Source organism: Rhamphochromis sp. 'chilingali' (assembly GCF_963969265.1).
Source record: "Rhamphochromis sp. 'chilingali' genome assembly, chromosome: 19".
Lineage (NCBI taxonomy): Eukaryota > Metazoa > Chordata > Actinopteri > Cichliformes > Cichlidae > Rhamphochromis > Rhamphochromis sp. 'chilingali'.
Genome location: NC_137946.1, coordinates 2,916,199 through 2,933,975, shown reverse-complemented (window position 1 = coordinate 2,933,975; position 17,777 = coordinate 2,916,199). Strand labels below are relative to the sequence as shown.

Here is a 17,777-nt window from a genome sequence, read left to right as displayed (position 1 = left end):
AAGGTCAATTAATGAATGCCGGGGTAAAGCTGGCAGGGTCCCCAAAATGCCCCCGGGGCTCATAAATTACCCAGAAGACACATTAAAGGACACGATTTGATCTCCTCCAATTAAGATAATTTAGATTTTTTCCCCTTAACCAAATGCCTACATAGCACCCAGTCAGGTGTAGCCTACATCACTGTTTCTCCCTGCCTCCCTCCCTCCTTCAGCCTCCATCCTGCAGCCTGCTACACCACAACAGTGGCAACAAACCATAGAAGGATGTCCTGCCTGAGCTAATATTTATTTATTTATATTTTTTTGCTTGCGTTAATGCACAGTTCACCCTGCGTGGCACCTTGATCCGTCATAAAACAAAAGAAAGGGTTTCTTTTTTTTGTATCCCCCCCCCCTTTTTTTTTCTTTCTTTCTGATTTTTCTTTTTTTACGCCAGAGGCTCAGCTGTGCCCCCCACCACCCCCACCCCTGCACCTTTAAGGCAATGGAGAGGGAGGAAAGCGGCTGCGGAGAAGGAAGCGAGGTTTTATTCCACGGTGCTCTGAGGCAGGGCAGGTTATAAGCGCAGGGACCAGTGTGCGCAGTTTGTGTGTGCGGCTGCGGGGGGAAGATGCGTGTGCTTGTTGCTCGCCGGATGGAGAGAGGTGGCGAAGAGAGAATGAGTTTCCAGCGCAGCTAACAGTCAACTCCATGCGCTTTTTAATCCTCGACAGAAATTCCAACTTTTTACGCATTTTTTTCCCCGCACATACCTGAGATGACACGTTTGCCTCTTTTCAGGGCATAGACTTCTAATTCATTCATTCTTTATTGATTCTTTTCATTATTGGAGGCTTTTTTGGTTCTTATTTTTTTATGTTTTTAATATATTTTTTCTTTGATGTTTTAATTTTCTATCCGTGGATTTCGGTGTGCGCATAGGCAGTGCGTCCTGTGCTTTTGAGCCTCTGACTCAGCAGCAGCACAGCTCACCTGGTCCGGAGCGCACCGAGCCGAGCTCCCTCATGTTCCACACAGAGCAGCACTCCGGTACGGGGGGACGGCTGCACTGAGGCCCGGCACGGTGCGGTCAGTCCTAAAAAAAAGAAAAAGAAAGGAGGGGTGAGACGCACAGTTGTGGATCATATACCATCTCCCGTTGTACCAGGAGACAATCAGCAGCAGGAAAAAGCTCAAACCTCCTCCTCTTCATCTTCTTCCCAACGTGAAGGATTGAGAGAGAGAGAGGGAGAGAGAGCGCGCCAGAGGGAGAGAGAGATTTGCAGGCTCCCTTTTCTTATATTGCAATTGACTTGGGAAAAAATAAAAAAGGGGGGAAATAAGAAGAAGAAAGAGTGCGTGGAGAGAAGAAGAAAAAAGCATAAGCTTGGATATTGAACGGAGCGGGGCATGTGGATATTGGCTCTTTTCTTTTTCCAGTGCATCTTGAATGGTAAGTGATGCTTTTGCGCACATCGAACTTAAAGTTTATGCTGATTATCGAACAGAACCAAGCTGCAATTAATATGCGGGGTGGTCTGGAACCATTTCTACTTTGAGGATAATATTTATTTATATTTTGTCCCGGGAAAACGATGGGTAGAACAGGCTGTTGCTATGTCCTGTCACTGACAGTGGGGCTTTTGGTGGGAGGTTGATATTTACTTGCACAGTAACCTTTAATAAAGTGAAAATGTTTTATCCCCTCATACACCTTCGATATTTAACAATAACCTTGTGCAGATAGAGAAGCAGAGAGAGGGGAGAAATGTAGGTTGTGGATAGGTGCAGCCTGTACTGCATGAAGAACGAGGCTCTTTACAGGAATATTTCTATTTTCTTTTTTCTACAATGATTTTTTTTAGTAAAATTTAGGGTCAAAATAATTGGAACAATTATCAGTTTTCATTCTAAATTTGTACAGAAAGGATTATTTATTCCATCTCTTGAAGCTAAGCTGGGCCTCAGTTTGGCTGCATTTTCATACATCATTTTTAGGTGCCGGATCTGCACTGTTTATAAATCAGATTTCTATTTGTATAAATTATGAAAGTAATATTTTAGTAAATCATTTTGTGGGAACACAGTTGTGTGTTACTTGGTGCAATCAGCCTTTGGTTGTTTTAATCTCTATTCTGCTTTTGAGAGGCATTCAAACAAAAACCGTTATTTGCATGAAATAATTTCTTTATTGACATTCACAATGATTTTCTATTCAAAAATCTACTCATGAACCAAGAAATGAGCTGGTGAATATGTCAGATATTTACTTTCATTCTGTAATTTATTTAAAGTAAAAAAAAAAATTAACAAAATGCTTTGCACATGTAACTGCATGTTTGTGTGCTTTCTCTCAGATCTATTAATTGTCTCCTTGAAAAAGAATGAAAAGGTTGGCCAGTTGTTTTGTGTGTGTGTGTTTCTTTTTTTTCCGGCATTGCACCCGCCATATTAGAAGCACAGACATGGAGTCATTTTGAATTGGGGGGAAAAAAAAGAGACAAGCCCTTATCACCCTTGCCCAAATGCACATCTCGCAAAATGCATCCACATCCCGTTTTGTATACAGTGAATTCCTCAAAAGATTGGCTTGATAAGTGGTAGTTGTATCTTTCTTTGGAGTGGGGGTAACTGATTTTTTTTTACAGCGAACACAGGAATTGGAAAAGGGGGGTGGTGAGGGACACGGGGCTGTGGGGTATAGGACGGGATGTGCGCATGTTGGGGGGCAGAAATCGTCTCGAAAGAAAATTGAGCTATTTTGAAGATCTTTTGAAAGATACGTGGAAGCAAAGGGGTTAAAAAAACAAGACTGGACACAATGTGAACTGAGAGTAGATGATGATGCATCAAGCAAAGATGACAGGAAAACCATTTTGTTGCCAATGTGAAGGGTTCTGTGAAGGCAGGGTTTATTTATAGGAGAGAATGGATTCAAAGCAAATTCTCTTTTTGCTGCAGCCGAGACGAGAGAATTTCCAAGAACACGAGAGGACACTGGTGTTCATTTGAAATCTAACTAAACGCTGTACTGAAATCCCCGTTTGCAGAGCGAGATCCATGGCTTAGCTTGCTTGTGAATGGCTTTTTTCAGTCTCTTTGGTCCAGGCAACAGTGTTGCAAAATGGCTGCTACTAGAGACATCTACATGGAAACTTTGAATGGCAGCAACAGCACTTGTAATTGTGATGAATGCTACGTTCGAGGCTGCTGCTGATGCGGTACCATTTGTATCAGCAGACTTGAATCGTCTGACCCTGACCTTTTCTTCTCATTCAGAGATCTGAGCGTCGTTTTTGTGTCGGAAAGTAGAATTGACCAGTGTTCATTATGATGATCCCTGTATTTTTCCTGTGCCATGCTAAAATTGACAGTACACAGAATTAAAAGGCTGTGAGTGGTGATGTTAGATGCTATTGTTTCTGCCGTGCATTTGTTTTCAGTGGACAGACCTGCAAAGACTGCACTTAACGAGCCATTTCCATCCGAATCGTATATTTTTACACCTCTTGTGGATGGAGAGATGAAGCTTTACGAAATAAAGGCTTTTAGAGCTCTGGTCCGGTACAGGCTGCTGAGGTTGTCTCTATGGAGACCTGGGTAATGAGTATTGCTGCAGTGTGGGCTTTGGGCTTGACAAACACTGCACTCTGTTCAGGTGACCTGATCAGTGCTTCTCGATACACATCACGGCCTTTCATTAATTTTCAAAAACTGATACACGTCTGTGCAGGTGTCGTTTGCATGCACTATATTTGCATTGGCTCTTAATAGAAAATGTATTTAAAGATTGCAGCTCCTGGCTATTTGCACAGCTTTTCAGTGATCATTTATGAATAGTATCTACTGTACAAACTCCATTTTGCTCTGAATTGCTGTTTTCCAATTTGAGGACACATTTGCAAGCTCATCTACAAGAGATATAAACAATTCAGCACTGTAGAGAGTAAAATCTGCTGTAGAGTTCACTCCAGTGGTGCTTGAGCTTTAAAAGTGCTCTTACAAAAGTGTCTATCCTAAATGGAATAGGAAAAACATTCCAGTTATGAAGAGAGAAAATTGGGGAAATGGCATAATGTTGTTTTTGCTTAGCTATGCCAGGGGGGGAAATCTGACACATGCTCAATTGGACACTAATAAGCTGTGTAAATATACAGTGAAGCGCCTCAATTGGCTCTTAGTATCACTCTGTGCATGTTTATTTTTAGCTTTTAGCTTGGGATGGAAAGGGGGATGCTGGAGAAAAGGTCTTTATCGTGTTATCAAACATGATTAATGTCGGAGCAGACTTTAGTTTTCCTCAGCATTTGTTTCTGTTTTACAACATCGTACTGCAAACTTTTCACAATAACCAACAACTGTTTCCAGTTTTAAAAATATAAAACACCAAGACCCAGGAATATTTATTCAGATATGAGCAAATTATGTAATGAAACATCACTAAACTGACATAAATCAGCGATGTGTATCTGTACACAGTGGCTCGGTCATACCTATATATTTTTATATTCATATCATTGTTCTAATCAGTAGAGCGTATAGTTGTAAATTTCTCACACTAAGTAACAACTTTCATTTGCTTTCCACAATATTTCCTGTCACAGAAGAGTGAAAAAGGAACTCGTGTTGGTTGTTCAGGAATTTGATCCATGTTATGTAAAAGATTGTGTTCCTCATCAAATATATAGTTAAAAAAACACTCAAAAAATGATTCATTCGATTCAATTCAGTTCAGATTTTACTTTCATACTTTGGTAGCAGCAGTTGTTTTAAGGTGCTATATACTGTAAGGTAAAGACTCTGTAGGACTGGAGAGAGAACTCCAATGATCACATGATCCCATATGAGAAAATACTTTGCGACACAGGGAAGGAAGAACTCCCTGAAAGCACACAGCAAGACAAAGCTTATTTTGCCAACATCTCATTGAAGTTACAGCATCTTAGTCTTAATTTTTCACAAGTGTACCTCAGCGCAAATCACACATCACTACCTTCAATCGAAAAGAGTTTTCTGAAGATAATCTAGGAGGCGCGCTTCCCTGAAACATTTTACGACCAGACTAAATGTATTGTACACAGCTAAAATGAATTTCCTTATCTGTAATTTACAAGTGGAAAAATGTGTCTTGGGTTTGCTATTTTTAAATTTGGAGACGACTGCACACCAAATTTTCCTCCTATTTTACAGTTTTAGCCAATCGTCACCACACAAAACAGTGTTGCTTAGAGGTCGCATCAGGGCCAGTAGGAAACTAGGTCTGTGCAGACTCTGGTCTTTTGGTATACATCTGTCACTTCACATAGAGACAGAACGGGTTGACGGAGTCACAGCAACACACATCAGCAAACAATAACTGAGCTCAGTTCCTCAGTAGCACGTTAATATCAGCACACCAGTCAATGCAATGTAGGCCACTGGGAACATGAGTTTAAACTCAGCGTGTTTACTCTGTAAGTGCATAGTTGTCATGTCTTGATTTTGTTCAGTTAGGATCGGCACTCATGCTCGAGATAGTCATTTCTGACAGCTGTATTCATACATTCATGTTTACCGTTAGTAGAAACTGTAAAGTCAATATATTCTAAAACCTAAATGCGTTTATTATGAAATAAACAGTGTTTGTGCTCTTATATTAGCTTAGAGTGTCGCAGTAGGATAGATTTCGTTCACATTTGTTGTTTTTCTTCAAGGTGTTATGAAATCTGGTTCATTCGGTAATGTTAGAAGGCATTAGAGACTTAGTGTTTTTGTGGACTCGCTAATCACTCCGGGATTTGTCCGTGCCATCGGATCGAGGTTTTTTTTGTTTGTTTTTGCCACTGCATGCTTACGCCTTAGCTTGGCTGTGAGTAGACTCAAGCATATGTTAATGGATGCACATTGAACTGTTAAAGGTTTCATTTAACCCAGACCAGAATGCTTAAGGAGATGATAGTGTGTAGTGAGGCAGAAAAAGAGGAGGAAGAGAGGGGGGAAGAGGGACGCACACAGTCAGCTTGTGTTATGTGGTATCTAAAACTCAAAGAGTCATATCAAATCGCCCTGCTTTTCCATGCAGAAACAAGATTATTCTCAGCTTTTTTTTTACACTTATGAAGACTGAACTGCCTTTTTTATCCTTTGTCCAGTTAAAGTTCATGGCTGCGAGTGCCACAGCCCAAATTAACTGGTATAAGTGACAGAAATTGCTCGAGCCCTTTGTTCTTGACATTGTAATGATAATTCAGAGCATCCTGCTGCTTTTTTTTCTGGTTCTAGTCCATATTGCAGCTGACAAGTGTGATAGTTCATTAAAGATATATGAAGATAAACTTAATAAGGTTAAAGTACAAAATGCTATGCAATCATTAGATCAGCCAAGCACTACAACATGCATTCAGGCTTATGGGTGTTTCACAGCTAAGTGGTAACTATAAAAGTTGTTGTCGGTGCTTATGGCTATGGTATTCATATACAGCACATCTGCACATCTAGCACTTAACATGGACTCACAGATTAAAGGTAATACTCAAAAGTATTGAATGACATTTTGACAGAATATTGGCTCAGATCAGTTTTGCACAGTTTAACTGATGGATCACTGCAGTTTAGCTTGTTGTCTAACCTGATTACCAGAACATCTTTGACATTTTGCGTGACATATAAGCTGCATTCTTCAGAAATGGCCTTGCGTGAGTGTACAATGAGACAGTGTTACAGAGCAAGTAAAGTGGTTAAAAACAATGGACTAGAGTTTCCGGTACATCTTATCGGGACTAGTGATTTAACAAGATCACAGTTACCTAAGTTATTTGCATATGTAGGCTTTCATTAGAAAATAGGGCAGTAGGTTAATGCTGTGACCAGTCAGGTACAACAACAGGTAACATAAGCTCTCAAAATAAAGACCTTGGCTGTTTGTCCTTGAACTTGGAGGATTTTATTGAAATGGACTTCATTTCTAATATTCCGGATAAAATGTTACATTTTGACTTTTATTATCTAAAGCATGCAGTGTATCACTGTGAAAGTAGTGAGTTTAGCATATGAAATACACTCTTGGACTTTATTTGGTTCATCTGTTAAACTGCCCTTTAACACAAATGTCTAATCGGCCAATCACATTGCAACAATTCACTGCATTTATCCATACGGGCATAATCAAGCTCAAACTGGGCATCAGAATGGTAAAGAAACGTGGCATGGTTATTGGTGTCATACAGGTATGTTAAAAACTGCAGATCTATTGGAGCTGTACCGAACAACCACCTCTGGGGTTTGCAGAGAATTGTACACAAAAGACAAAAATATCAAGTGAGCACTGTTGATGTCAGAGGTCAGAGGAGAATGGCCAGACTACTTTGCACTGATAAAAACCAAATAACCACTGGTTACAACCACGGAGAGCAACATGCTGAATGTTGAAGCAGCAGAAGACCACTATGGGGACCGCTCCTGTCAGCTGTATCCACAGAAGTTTAGAGCTTGGCTGTGGTTATCCATCAGGTATAAAAATAAATAAACACCAGAGCCAAGTTCTAGACACATTATGGAGTGGCCCCTTCTACAAATGGAATCAAAACTCAATCCAAGGGCACCAGTTTAGCTCAGCTGGACTGAGCGGGCAACCATATGCTGCTGAGGGCGGCCGACCCGGGTTCGAGTCTGACCCGCAGCCCTTTGCCGCATGGCTTTACTGTCAGTCTTCACTGTATCTGTCTAGTAAAGCCAGTAAAAAAATATTAACAAATATATTAAAGGGAAAAAATCAATCCAAAAGGGAGAAGAACACTAAACTTGTGCCATGATTCGGTTGCAATGAGCAGATATGAGGTTAAAATTGTTGACAAACACTGTTTCCCATCAACAATATTTGATAATGGAGCATCTACATAATGCACTGAATTTATATATGTTTACACTTACCGTTTTGCCTGATTTGAAATTTTCATATTATTTAAAAAAAAGTATGTAGAACAGACAAAAATGATGCAACTACTGCAAAACAACACAGATCTGTGCACAGATCAGATTGCTGGTTTTACCTCATAGACCACAGAGGGAAGTTCTCATTTGTTATCCCTGAGAAGACGTGAAGGGATGTCAGCAAATTATACTAAACTAACACTGTCTAAACAAAAAAGAATGAAACCAAAATGAGACGTTTACAACAGAAGCATCTGAAACACAGTAATATTACAAAGTATTCCTCTTGAGCTTCACTCCATATCGATTTCATGCTGTTTACACATTTTCACGTGAACAAAGTGAACGACTGCGTTGCTTGCGTTGCAATGATTGCTGCCTGGGATGAAACACAGAGGCAAGAGGTTCAAACAGCATCTCATTCATGTCAGTAATATAAAATACCTCAAGCTTGCAGCAGATTAACAAGACCAATGATGGCAGACACAGTGATGGAAGCATTTTTGCATGTTCGTCCAAATTCGCTGTCCTTGCGTTAATTGTAGACTTTAGAATGTGATTTCATAAAAATATTAATTGAGTCTTGCCCTGAACAAGTGGGAGCAATGTTCTGCTAAACTAAATTATACTGCTGGGAAATGATTTTATCAGATTTTATCAGCTGAACTCGAATTCTGTGGTCAGTTTGTGTAGAGGGGGGAAAGCTAAAAATGAACCATTTTAGAATAAACCTTCTTTATGGGGGGAGGTGTTTACAATAAAGATTACCCAATGTTAAACCATAAAAGACAATCACTGACAAAATAGAAAATACTCACTTGTAATTTCTTCCTCTGTGGCTGACATATTCATTAAGCATACCAGACCGTGCTGATTAACATTCACAGTCCAGCTCTTTTCCTGTAGCCCAAAATGTGTAACATTTTCAAACATTCTGGCAAATGTTTCATTAAAGTGTTGCTCGCCCCCAGCTCCATTCCGCTCCAGTCTCAGCTCTATCAGGCCTTCCCCAGAAGTGATTATGCTAATTGCTGTTTGATCAGATGATTAAATTATAATTTGATTAATCCCAGGCACTAAACGCTCTGAATATGTTGATGTGTGTTTTGCTGCCTGGCAGTGTTTGCAGGGCCCCTGTCACCAGTGCTGCCAGTATAATTCACACAGCTCAGGTATAGGACAGGGAGTACGCGAGGCTGCGTCGGAAGGTAGTTACGGACACGAATGAAACAGCGGTGTTGATGTACAGCTGCGCAGTAATCACAGAAAACATGATGGTTAATAAAAGCTCACTCCCATCTGTGTGCTGATTGAGTGCAGCTCTAATGCAGATATCTGCCATTTTCTCAGCCGTCGCCTGTCCCTGTTCCTCTCAATTGACTGTGTATCCGTCAGAGTGATTTATATTAGTGAGGGTGCAGATAGCCTCGTACAGGACTGCATGGTTTTTTGAAGTTCTGTAAAGCTAGCATTGCTAGTGTGACTGTGACTTCTTAAACCTCCTGACTGGATATAAATGAAAAAGCTAAAGTAGAGCTAGACACATGAAAACATCACATATTCTAAACAATCGTTAAGAACCACAAAAATCCACGCTTAACAAATTGGCTCACAATTTTTTTGCATAGAAGCAATAAGGATTGTCTTTTCTAGTGGGGTTACTAAAGACAAAATGCTGTTGCCTCAAAGGGAAATGGTGGGCTGATGAGTGGAGGAGGAGGAGGGGGGGGAGGGATGAGGGAGACAGTGATGGGAGGGGAGCGGTGATATTTTTCTGAGGCAGAAGAGTATGGCCGTGAGCAGAAAGGCAACAATGTCTAGTCATCTGACCCACAATCCCATTTAACCCCAGGACTTTGATTTGCCCTCCACTGTTAACTGCCACATTTCGCCTCCTTCTTTCTCTCCTGCAAATGGCATTCACTGTGCCCCGGGATAATAGGAAAACAACATGGCAATGAAGCAAAATGTCTTCCTGTTATAGCTCTCTACAGAGGCGGAAAATTCTCTAATCTGTTCGTGTGATACACAGTTAAGGAAATTCTGTTGTGTTTATTTTGATACAATAACCAGTGCCTATGAAAGACCATATTTACACAACTGTTTATATGTTCATCTCTATAAGTCCAGTAAATGAGTGAAATAAATACATCTATCCATTTAGGGCTCAGGAAAAATACATCTGCCAGTACTTGTAACACACCAAATACACTGTATGATTTTTACTCGAAGGATTAAGCAGCCAAGCATCTTCTTTTAAAAGTTTCCTTTGTACTGATCGAGCATTTTAATCAGAAGTGGAAATTTACTTTTTCACCAATACAACATCTCACCAGTCAAAGTTCACACATGTCCCACACATTTGCACTCGTGTTTAGCAGACCGAATGAGTGAGCATTGTTGTTTCTTTCCTTTGAAACGATGAACATGATCCCAAGTATTCTGTCGGTTACGAATGGAGCACGTGTCTCATCTAAAAACATGTCAAAGTGATCAAAAGGTGGAAAGTGAAATACACCAGAGCTGTCTGAGCTTCAGTAAACTTCTCACCCAGTGGTGACTAAACATGTTGGCATGAATGACCAAAAGCTGAAATCCAGCATATGTCAGATCAAGTCAAAAGGACAAACAGGTTAGTGGTGAAGTACACTACCGTGCTTTCTCTCACTTTCTTCTCTTTCTTTCTCACAGAGAAACAAAATCCAGCTGTACTGTAATTACTCTGCTCAGATGCATACCAAACGTCTTTTCTTTAGGCTCTAAGCTCCTGTGCTGTGTCACAGTACCAGTACTGTGGATGATCTTCAGGCTGTCAGCCTTCCTCCTCCAGCAAATCTCCTCATTCATCCCTTCCTGCTGGGTTTAATGTCCTCCTCCTCAGCTCACCTGAGATCCTCTTTCTCTCTCTCTCTCTCTCTCTCTCTCTCTCTCTCTCTCTGTCGGCTCAGTCAGTTGAATGGTACTTGATGGTATAGCGAGCAGAGGTAGGAGGAATTTTACTCAAACAGAAATAATGCCACTCTCCCACCCTCTAACAGCATGCACAGCGTATATTGTGCCTCACTAGATTTTATACAAATTTAAGTCAAGTGCTGTAGCACTGTTCAGAGATACAAGTCAAGAACTCACGAGAGCATCTCTAACTAAAACATCCTCTCTCAAAAAACGTACTCCTATTGCTGAAATAGAAAAAAAAATACCATTTTCAGTGCAAAATACGCAGTCATGTTAACGTTCTTGGGGTGTACTCGGAGTGACTGACAATATTCTCTTTTAATAAGTACATTAGTTCTTGTACAAAGAAAATTAAGTTAAAAAATACTTCAAGATCTTAGGGAAAATGTATGAATTTGGTTTTTCTAAGCATTATGCTTAAACTAATGCCTCTAAAGCCAAGTAATTATTATGACAAATTGTTTAAGTGAAGGGTAAAGAAAGAATCGCTTTATGGATGTTCTGGGATTTGTGGAGTTCAACTGATTCTTTGAAAGCCTCACAGTGATCTCATAACTGCAGGTTGCATGAAGCTATAAGCTGCAAGCATAACATTTATCTTTCATCCAGAACTGAGATAAAGACATTTAGACATTTAAGTCCAAATTTCAAATTTCCCAGAATGTCAAACTGTGTTTTTAAAAAGCATTATTTGAAATGGTCATTGTCAGTTGATTCTAGTACGGGATATCCCACCCACACGTGTCTTGGCTGTAGAGCAAGAGCATGGCATCTCATGCTATATGTGCTGTACCGTGTTTCTCTCCATCATGGAACAGATGTTATAGACGTCTGTGAAGGTTCAGACCCAGCAACACACTCAGACAAAAACTGGTTCACCCGAAAGACAAAACGCCAAAACACAGACTTAACAACGTGGTGTATGCTGTACAGTGCAGCGAGGAATGCTCAGACCTCTACATTGGAGAGACCAAACAGCCACTTCACAAGCGCATGGCACAACACAGAAGAGCCACCTCCACAGGACAAGACTCAGCAGTCCATCTGCATCTAAAGGTCAAAGGTCACTCTTTCGAGGATGCCAATGTTCACATTTTGGACAGAGAGGACGGATGGTTTGAAAGAGGAGTGAAAGAAGCATCTATGTCCACTGTGAGCGACCATCTTTGAACAGAGGCGGGGGTTTACGACACCAACTCTCTGCCATCTATAATCCAGTTTTGAGTTCCCTCCCCAGACGCCTTAACGCCCACTCACATCCTGGGCCATCTGACCTCAGGAAATCGCATGATAAGGTGGGGCCAGGTCCCCCAACCTTTTTAGCGCCACGGACCGGTTTATGCCCGACATTATTTTCACGGACCGGCCTTAAGGTGTCGCGGATAAATACAACAAAATAAAACTAGTACCGGTACCGAAAAAAAAGAAGATTTATTCATGACACACCTGAAAAGACCCAGGAAAACCGAGTTAACGATAAAAACGATAACAAAATAACGCTGAACACCGATAAAATCCCTGAAAACCATACATTTCACACCTGAGCCTCAACTCTCGCGGCCAAACGACTGAAGGACCGGTACCGGTCCGAGGCCCGGGGGTTGGGGACTGCTGAGGTAGAGGACCATCAGGGGGTCCTTTTGTCCCTCTTTGGGGGGAAACTCCCACTGGGGTTAAATCTGGGACTCTCCACCATTTGGCCTTAGAACTGAAGAAGCTTCTCAGATGAGAGGTGAAACGTCTTCAAGTAACTTAAAGAAGTCCAGATGCTTTTCTTTCCAAGCTCCTTAGACTAAGATGTTATAGACATAACATTTTCTTTTTCTCTCAGCCCATGGCTGTTAGTAACTGTCAGTAGGCTGGCCATATCTCAGCTTCTACTTTAGTTTACCTGGTGGTTAACAAAGTAACCCTAAATGTGGATGTAACACAAGGCAATGAAATGAATGAAGCCTGTCTATGAGGTATGTTGACTTATTATTAAAAGGTGCTAGAATGGTGTTACTAGTTGTTCCTGCTCACCTTGAACCCTGAGTGTACCTCTCCACTGTCACCTCCATCTAACAGAAGACCACCAGTCGTTGATCCTTCCATTACATCTTCTGCTGGCAGACTGATTCAGAGCCAAAAATAAGAGAAAGGCGTGGCGCTGAAAGGGAAATCTAAAGGTAGTTCTAGTTATAGGGCTTTGGAGTTGACGTCACGCCGCAATGCATTATGGGAGCGCAGCGCCATTTTCGGGGTCTACGAATCAAACCAAACACACTGTGTTGGAACGACGACTACAAGAAAGATGCTTAAAAGCAGCTCAAAAGAGAATGAACTGTATAGAGACCGATTGCGTCCAGAGGCGAAGCGGCGGTACTTGCAGAAAATAGTGTGCATTGGAAATGTGGACCTGTATGAAATACGGCCGTGGAGTAGAAACCCTGAAGACCAACCGCTACTGACGTAGCCTGACATATGTTCGTACCTTGTCTGTGGAGTCAGCGCGTACAAGTCGTCATTCAAACAAAGGTAAGTCAGCTCGAGTACTGCGAGTGAAATGCGTTTGATTTCCCTGCAAACATTCACATTAGTGCAGCATAAATTCATTCATGAGGGGAAATTACAGTGAGAACATGTGGAGGCTGTTAGGTGGATAACATAATGAGTTCAGTGCATTGATGTGACATTGTCCTGAAGGATTGTTATTCTTTATGATTAAAGAAATTGCACTAATTTATTCATATTTATTATAAATAATCCTAATTATACATCTTGCTTCCATGTTTGTATCCTGTGTCACTAAAAATACATTTTATTTTAGTTTTATACATCGATTAATGACCTGCAGAATCTCCTTATCATATTAAGTGATTCATAATTGTCACTATATGCTTTCTCCATCTCTAAAGTGATGACATCCTTGCATTACATACTTTAGGTTCATTTTCTGCAGGCAGATTTAGAATATAACATGCAGCATTCTATAGATGGACACATAAAGAAATGAAAAATTACATGTATGTGCTAACTTTCTAAACACTTTGTTACATTTATGATAAAGTAGATAAAACACATTTACGTCGGCCATGGCTCATTAGTTCTTGTCTTTAAATGAACTTTGTCTGTGGGTGTTTCAGGTGCTGCACTCTCAAAGACTGAATGAACCAGCATTGCAGCCATGGGTCACTGTGAGCATCACAGGGAAGGTTGAAACCGCCCACTGCAGCTGTATGGCCGGAGTCGCAGAGACCTGCAGCCATGTCTCTGCTCTTCTGTTTAATGTAGAAGCAACAGTGTTGATCTGTGGCACAAGGACTGTTACAGATGAACCTGCATACTGGGTTTTGCTGGGCAATGTGACCAAGATACCGCCAGAGGTTGGCCATAAGATAGACTTCTCCTCTTCAGCTGCCCAAAAAAAAGGCTCTCAATCAAAACATAAACAGACCATCTGTAGTGACAGGGAAAAGGAGCCGTCCTCAAAACAGAAAAATCCCACCTGCTACTGTGGAGGAGTTGTCACTGCTATTGGATACTTTGCTGGAGCACAGTAAAGCTGTGGGTTGTGGGAATGACCCATAATGTTTTATCTAGGGGTCTAGATTTATGCCTGTAGTGCACTGCCGTGTAAATAATTTGCATTTACTGAATATATACCGACTGAGTCCCACTGTTCAAAAGTTGAATAAAGAAACAAACTAATTTTTGCCTTTTTTTTTTTTTATTAAAACCACTTTATAGAACATCACATCAGTTACAATGATGATATCATTTATAGTTTACAAATGACAAAATGTTTACACAAAATCATGAGTGTTTACATGATATCACCCACTACTAACATTACTTTATTTACTGTATCTTTTGAAAAAATAACAGCACAAGACTTAAGAATATTTAACAGGAGCAGGTTTCATTCTTCCCTGGTTTTATTATCACACTGTTCACCAAAACGCAGCAAACCTTCACCATCTTATCCAGGAGGGTCACCTCTTCACCCTCACATGGAAGAAGTCATCTGATTGGCATGGTGGTATGTTTGCAGCAGGTCCCTTGTGTAGCACTGGAACCCAGTCACGATGTTTCATCCATTTCATTAGCTTGTTTGCTGCAATAATGCCAAATAATTAGCAACTCTATAAATAGAGGGTAGTTCTGCAAAATCACTCAGTAGGATGTTTGTTCTAAATTGCTATGACCTCAGAGCGCATAGAAAATAAAACTAATAGGCTATAAAGAGAGATATGAACATATTTAGAACTTACCGGAATGAAAATGTCTGGAGCACCAACAGATATTTGGAGATGGAAGAGAACTGGATATCAGCTCATCTCACAGCTGCTATCCAGGCTGGACGCCTTCGTTTGGTAACATCAATACACGAGCTGCCTCATGTTGCTTCCAGGTTGGGAAAGAATTAAAAGATAAACCCTTTTCAACCTTATTCTCTTGCCGGTCGTGTGATCGAACATTGCAGCCGACCACACAGCAAATACGAACCATGGTTGTTGTGTGTGACTTCGCTCCCTTTTCACTTGCGCTAGACCCCCAAAATCGGGTCAAAATCCTTTCCACGCCCACCCCCCGTGACATCACGCTCCAAAGCCCTATTCGGCCCCTCCAAAGAACCGATCGACAGCTGAACAGGGAAATATGTCATCCATACATGTCCACTGTTAAGGTTTGGAACAATTAAAGCATCGGAGCGGCAGCAATATTATCTGGTTACAATAATAGAGATGTAAGCAAATGTACCCTACTTTGTTGTCTTGGCCCTCTTGAATTCAGTGCTTTGGTGGGATGAGCCAAGGGTATTGATCCTTGTCAGCTCTCTGGAGCCACAGCAAACCTATGATGTCCTAAAAGTTAACACATGCTTGAAAGAATTATATCCTAACAGTAACTGAACATTTGAATTGGTTGTCCCTGGTGCTGTTACCCTCAACAAGGCCGTTGGTTAATGGCAGAGATGCTCCCCACTGCTTCCCTAGCTTGGAAGTTTGCAGCTCTTCATTGTCCCTGTGTGGGGGGGTTAAACCACAGAACTTGAGAAATTTTGAGAGAGAAGAGTTGGAGGAAAGTTTAAAGAATCACCACAGGTTATCCTGAAGTGGAACAAGAACGTGTGACTCAGATCTCATGGCAACCAATCCAGAACTTGATAAAGCGTTCATTAAAGCCAAAAATGTTTTGAGAAAAGTGTGTATTACTGAACTCAGTAGGAGTCATCCACTGAATATCATGAATATCTGTGTTTCAGACTAAAGTAACTCAGTCTGGACCAGACTTGTGGCTTGTAGGTAGATAAGAAAGCTAATGTGTCACAGAATAGATATGGATGGCTACTTTTATTGTAGTTAGCTCCGTAACTCATAATGAGAACTGACTTCTGTGGCTCCAGAAGGCTGGGAAATGACTAGAGTCTACATTAAGCTCTGATCCGCGCTTGAATTTCCATATGACCTAATATTAGGTAAATGCAGTCATATCAACATAGCATCACTTGGGAAGCGTAATGGAGCATTATCTGAGATGGTTGTTTCTTTCTCCTGATGTGCTTTTGTATGTTAGTATCAGTGGCAGTTACTAGAACTTTATTTACTCCCTACCTCTCCGTCTCAGTCTATTTGCCGTGTTTGTCCTTTCCCGCCTTAGTGATGTAACTGATTAATGTCTTCAAAGTGCACAGTATGTAGGAACTCCCTCCTCTTATGTTAGCGCTTATGTAAATGAGCATTCATATGCATCAACTAACCCACTCCACAGTGATTCTTTGCTCACCCTCCAGAGAGTTGACATCAGAGAAGGGTATCATTGGTTTTACATAGCGGCTGCGTGGCACTGAGCACATCGCTCAACATTATTCATGAGGGCAAATTGGGCGCCGGTGATTTGGGAGAGTGAGGGGACTCTGTTCTTCGATCAGTGCATCTCAGCTCAGTGCAGCGCTTCTCTTTACCGCTCATTGTGTAAGCCCCTAGGGCAACAGTGGAGAGGGTAGGGGGTGGGGTGGGTGCTTGCTTACTCACTGCCATCATGAGGCCATCCTGTTCTCCACCCTATCTCCACCCCTCCCTATCCAACCCCCATTTTCTACTCCCCCAACCACCACACTCTCCTCCCTAGGCAGCCACTGCAGAGCTTTGCCTTAATTACCTGCATCGCCTGCTATGAGCTGTCAGTGTGGCTCAGTCCTTGTTTGCCCCAGTGGAGATGCCCTAATGTCTTGATGCCCTGGTGCCCGCTGACCTGGTGCAGACCACATAGGCCACATTGTGGTTAATACCCAATCGGGCTCCAGTGTTTAAATACATTAACAGCCTTGGCTGAGCACATGTTTTTGGGCTAATAGCTCATTGAATGTGATAAAATCACAGAAGAAAGGGTGAAAATCACGCTTTTGTTGTGGGAACCAAGCAGTCAACCCGGATAATATGTCATAAATTGTAGATTTTTTTTTCTCTTTTGTTGGCATTTCATCGGGAAAAAAAGGAGCCTCCATACTCATTCAGTAAAAGTTGATTAATGATGTTTGGTTGAGGTAAATACAAGCTGCGCAAAAACCCCCTGACACATCAGTGGTCTAATGCACAGGCTAATGCATAGGCCTATTTATGCTGTGTGTTAGTGGGACCTGTATTGATCTCACATTTACTTAAATGAATTGCCTCAGTGAAGCAACCACTGACTGGCATTGGTCTGCAAGCAAATACTGAAGGAAAAATATAAACATTATTTGGTTAATATTTTTGAGATGTTATATAACTGAGAATTTTTTTAACCCCTATCTTGATTTTTAAAAGATAACTACAACTGTTTCCTGTCTGCTATTCTCTGTCATGCTGGAAGGCTAAATCAGCAACATTCCTGCCTGCATTGACTCCCTGCTGGCTCACCAGTGAACCAAGCCCATGTCAGTCTCTATGTTCATGGGCTACCAGACATTA

The 17,777-nt window shown here is 41.3% G+C and overlaps 1 protein-coding gene across 2 annotated transcripts in view; it reads left to right on the top strand.

Moving 5' to 3' along the window:
- The first annotated feature begins 551 nt into the window (after nt 1-551).
- Nucleotides 552-17,777, top strand: part of dscama (Down syndrome cell adhesion molecule a) — a 112,664-nt gene continuing 95,438 nt past the window's right edge. For both annotated transcript variants that reach the window (XM_080867543.1, XM_080867542.1), the window contains exon 1: nt 552-1,432. In XM_080867543.1, coding sequence (XP_080723669.1) covers nt 1,390-1,432 — 43 coding nt within the window. In that variant the 5' untranslated portion in view covers nt 552-1,389. The remainder of the gene's footprint in view (nt 1,433-17,777) is intronic.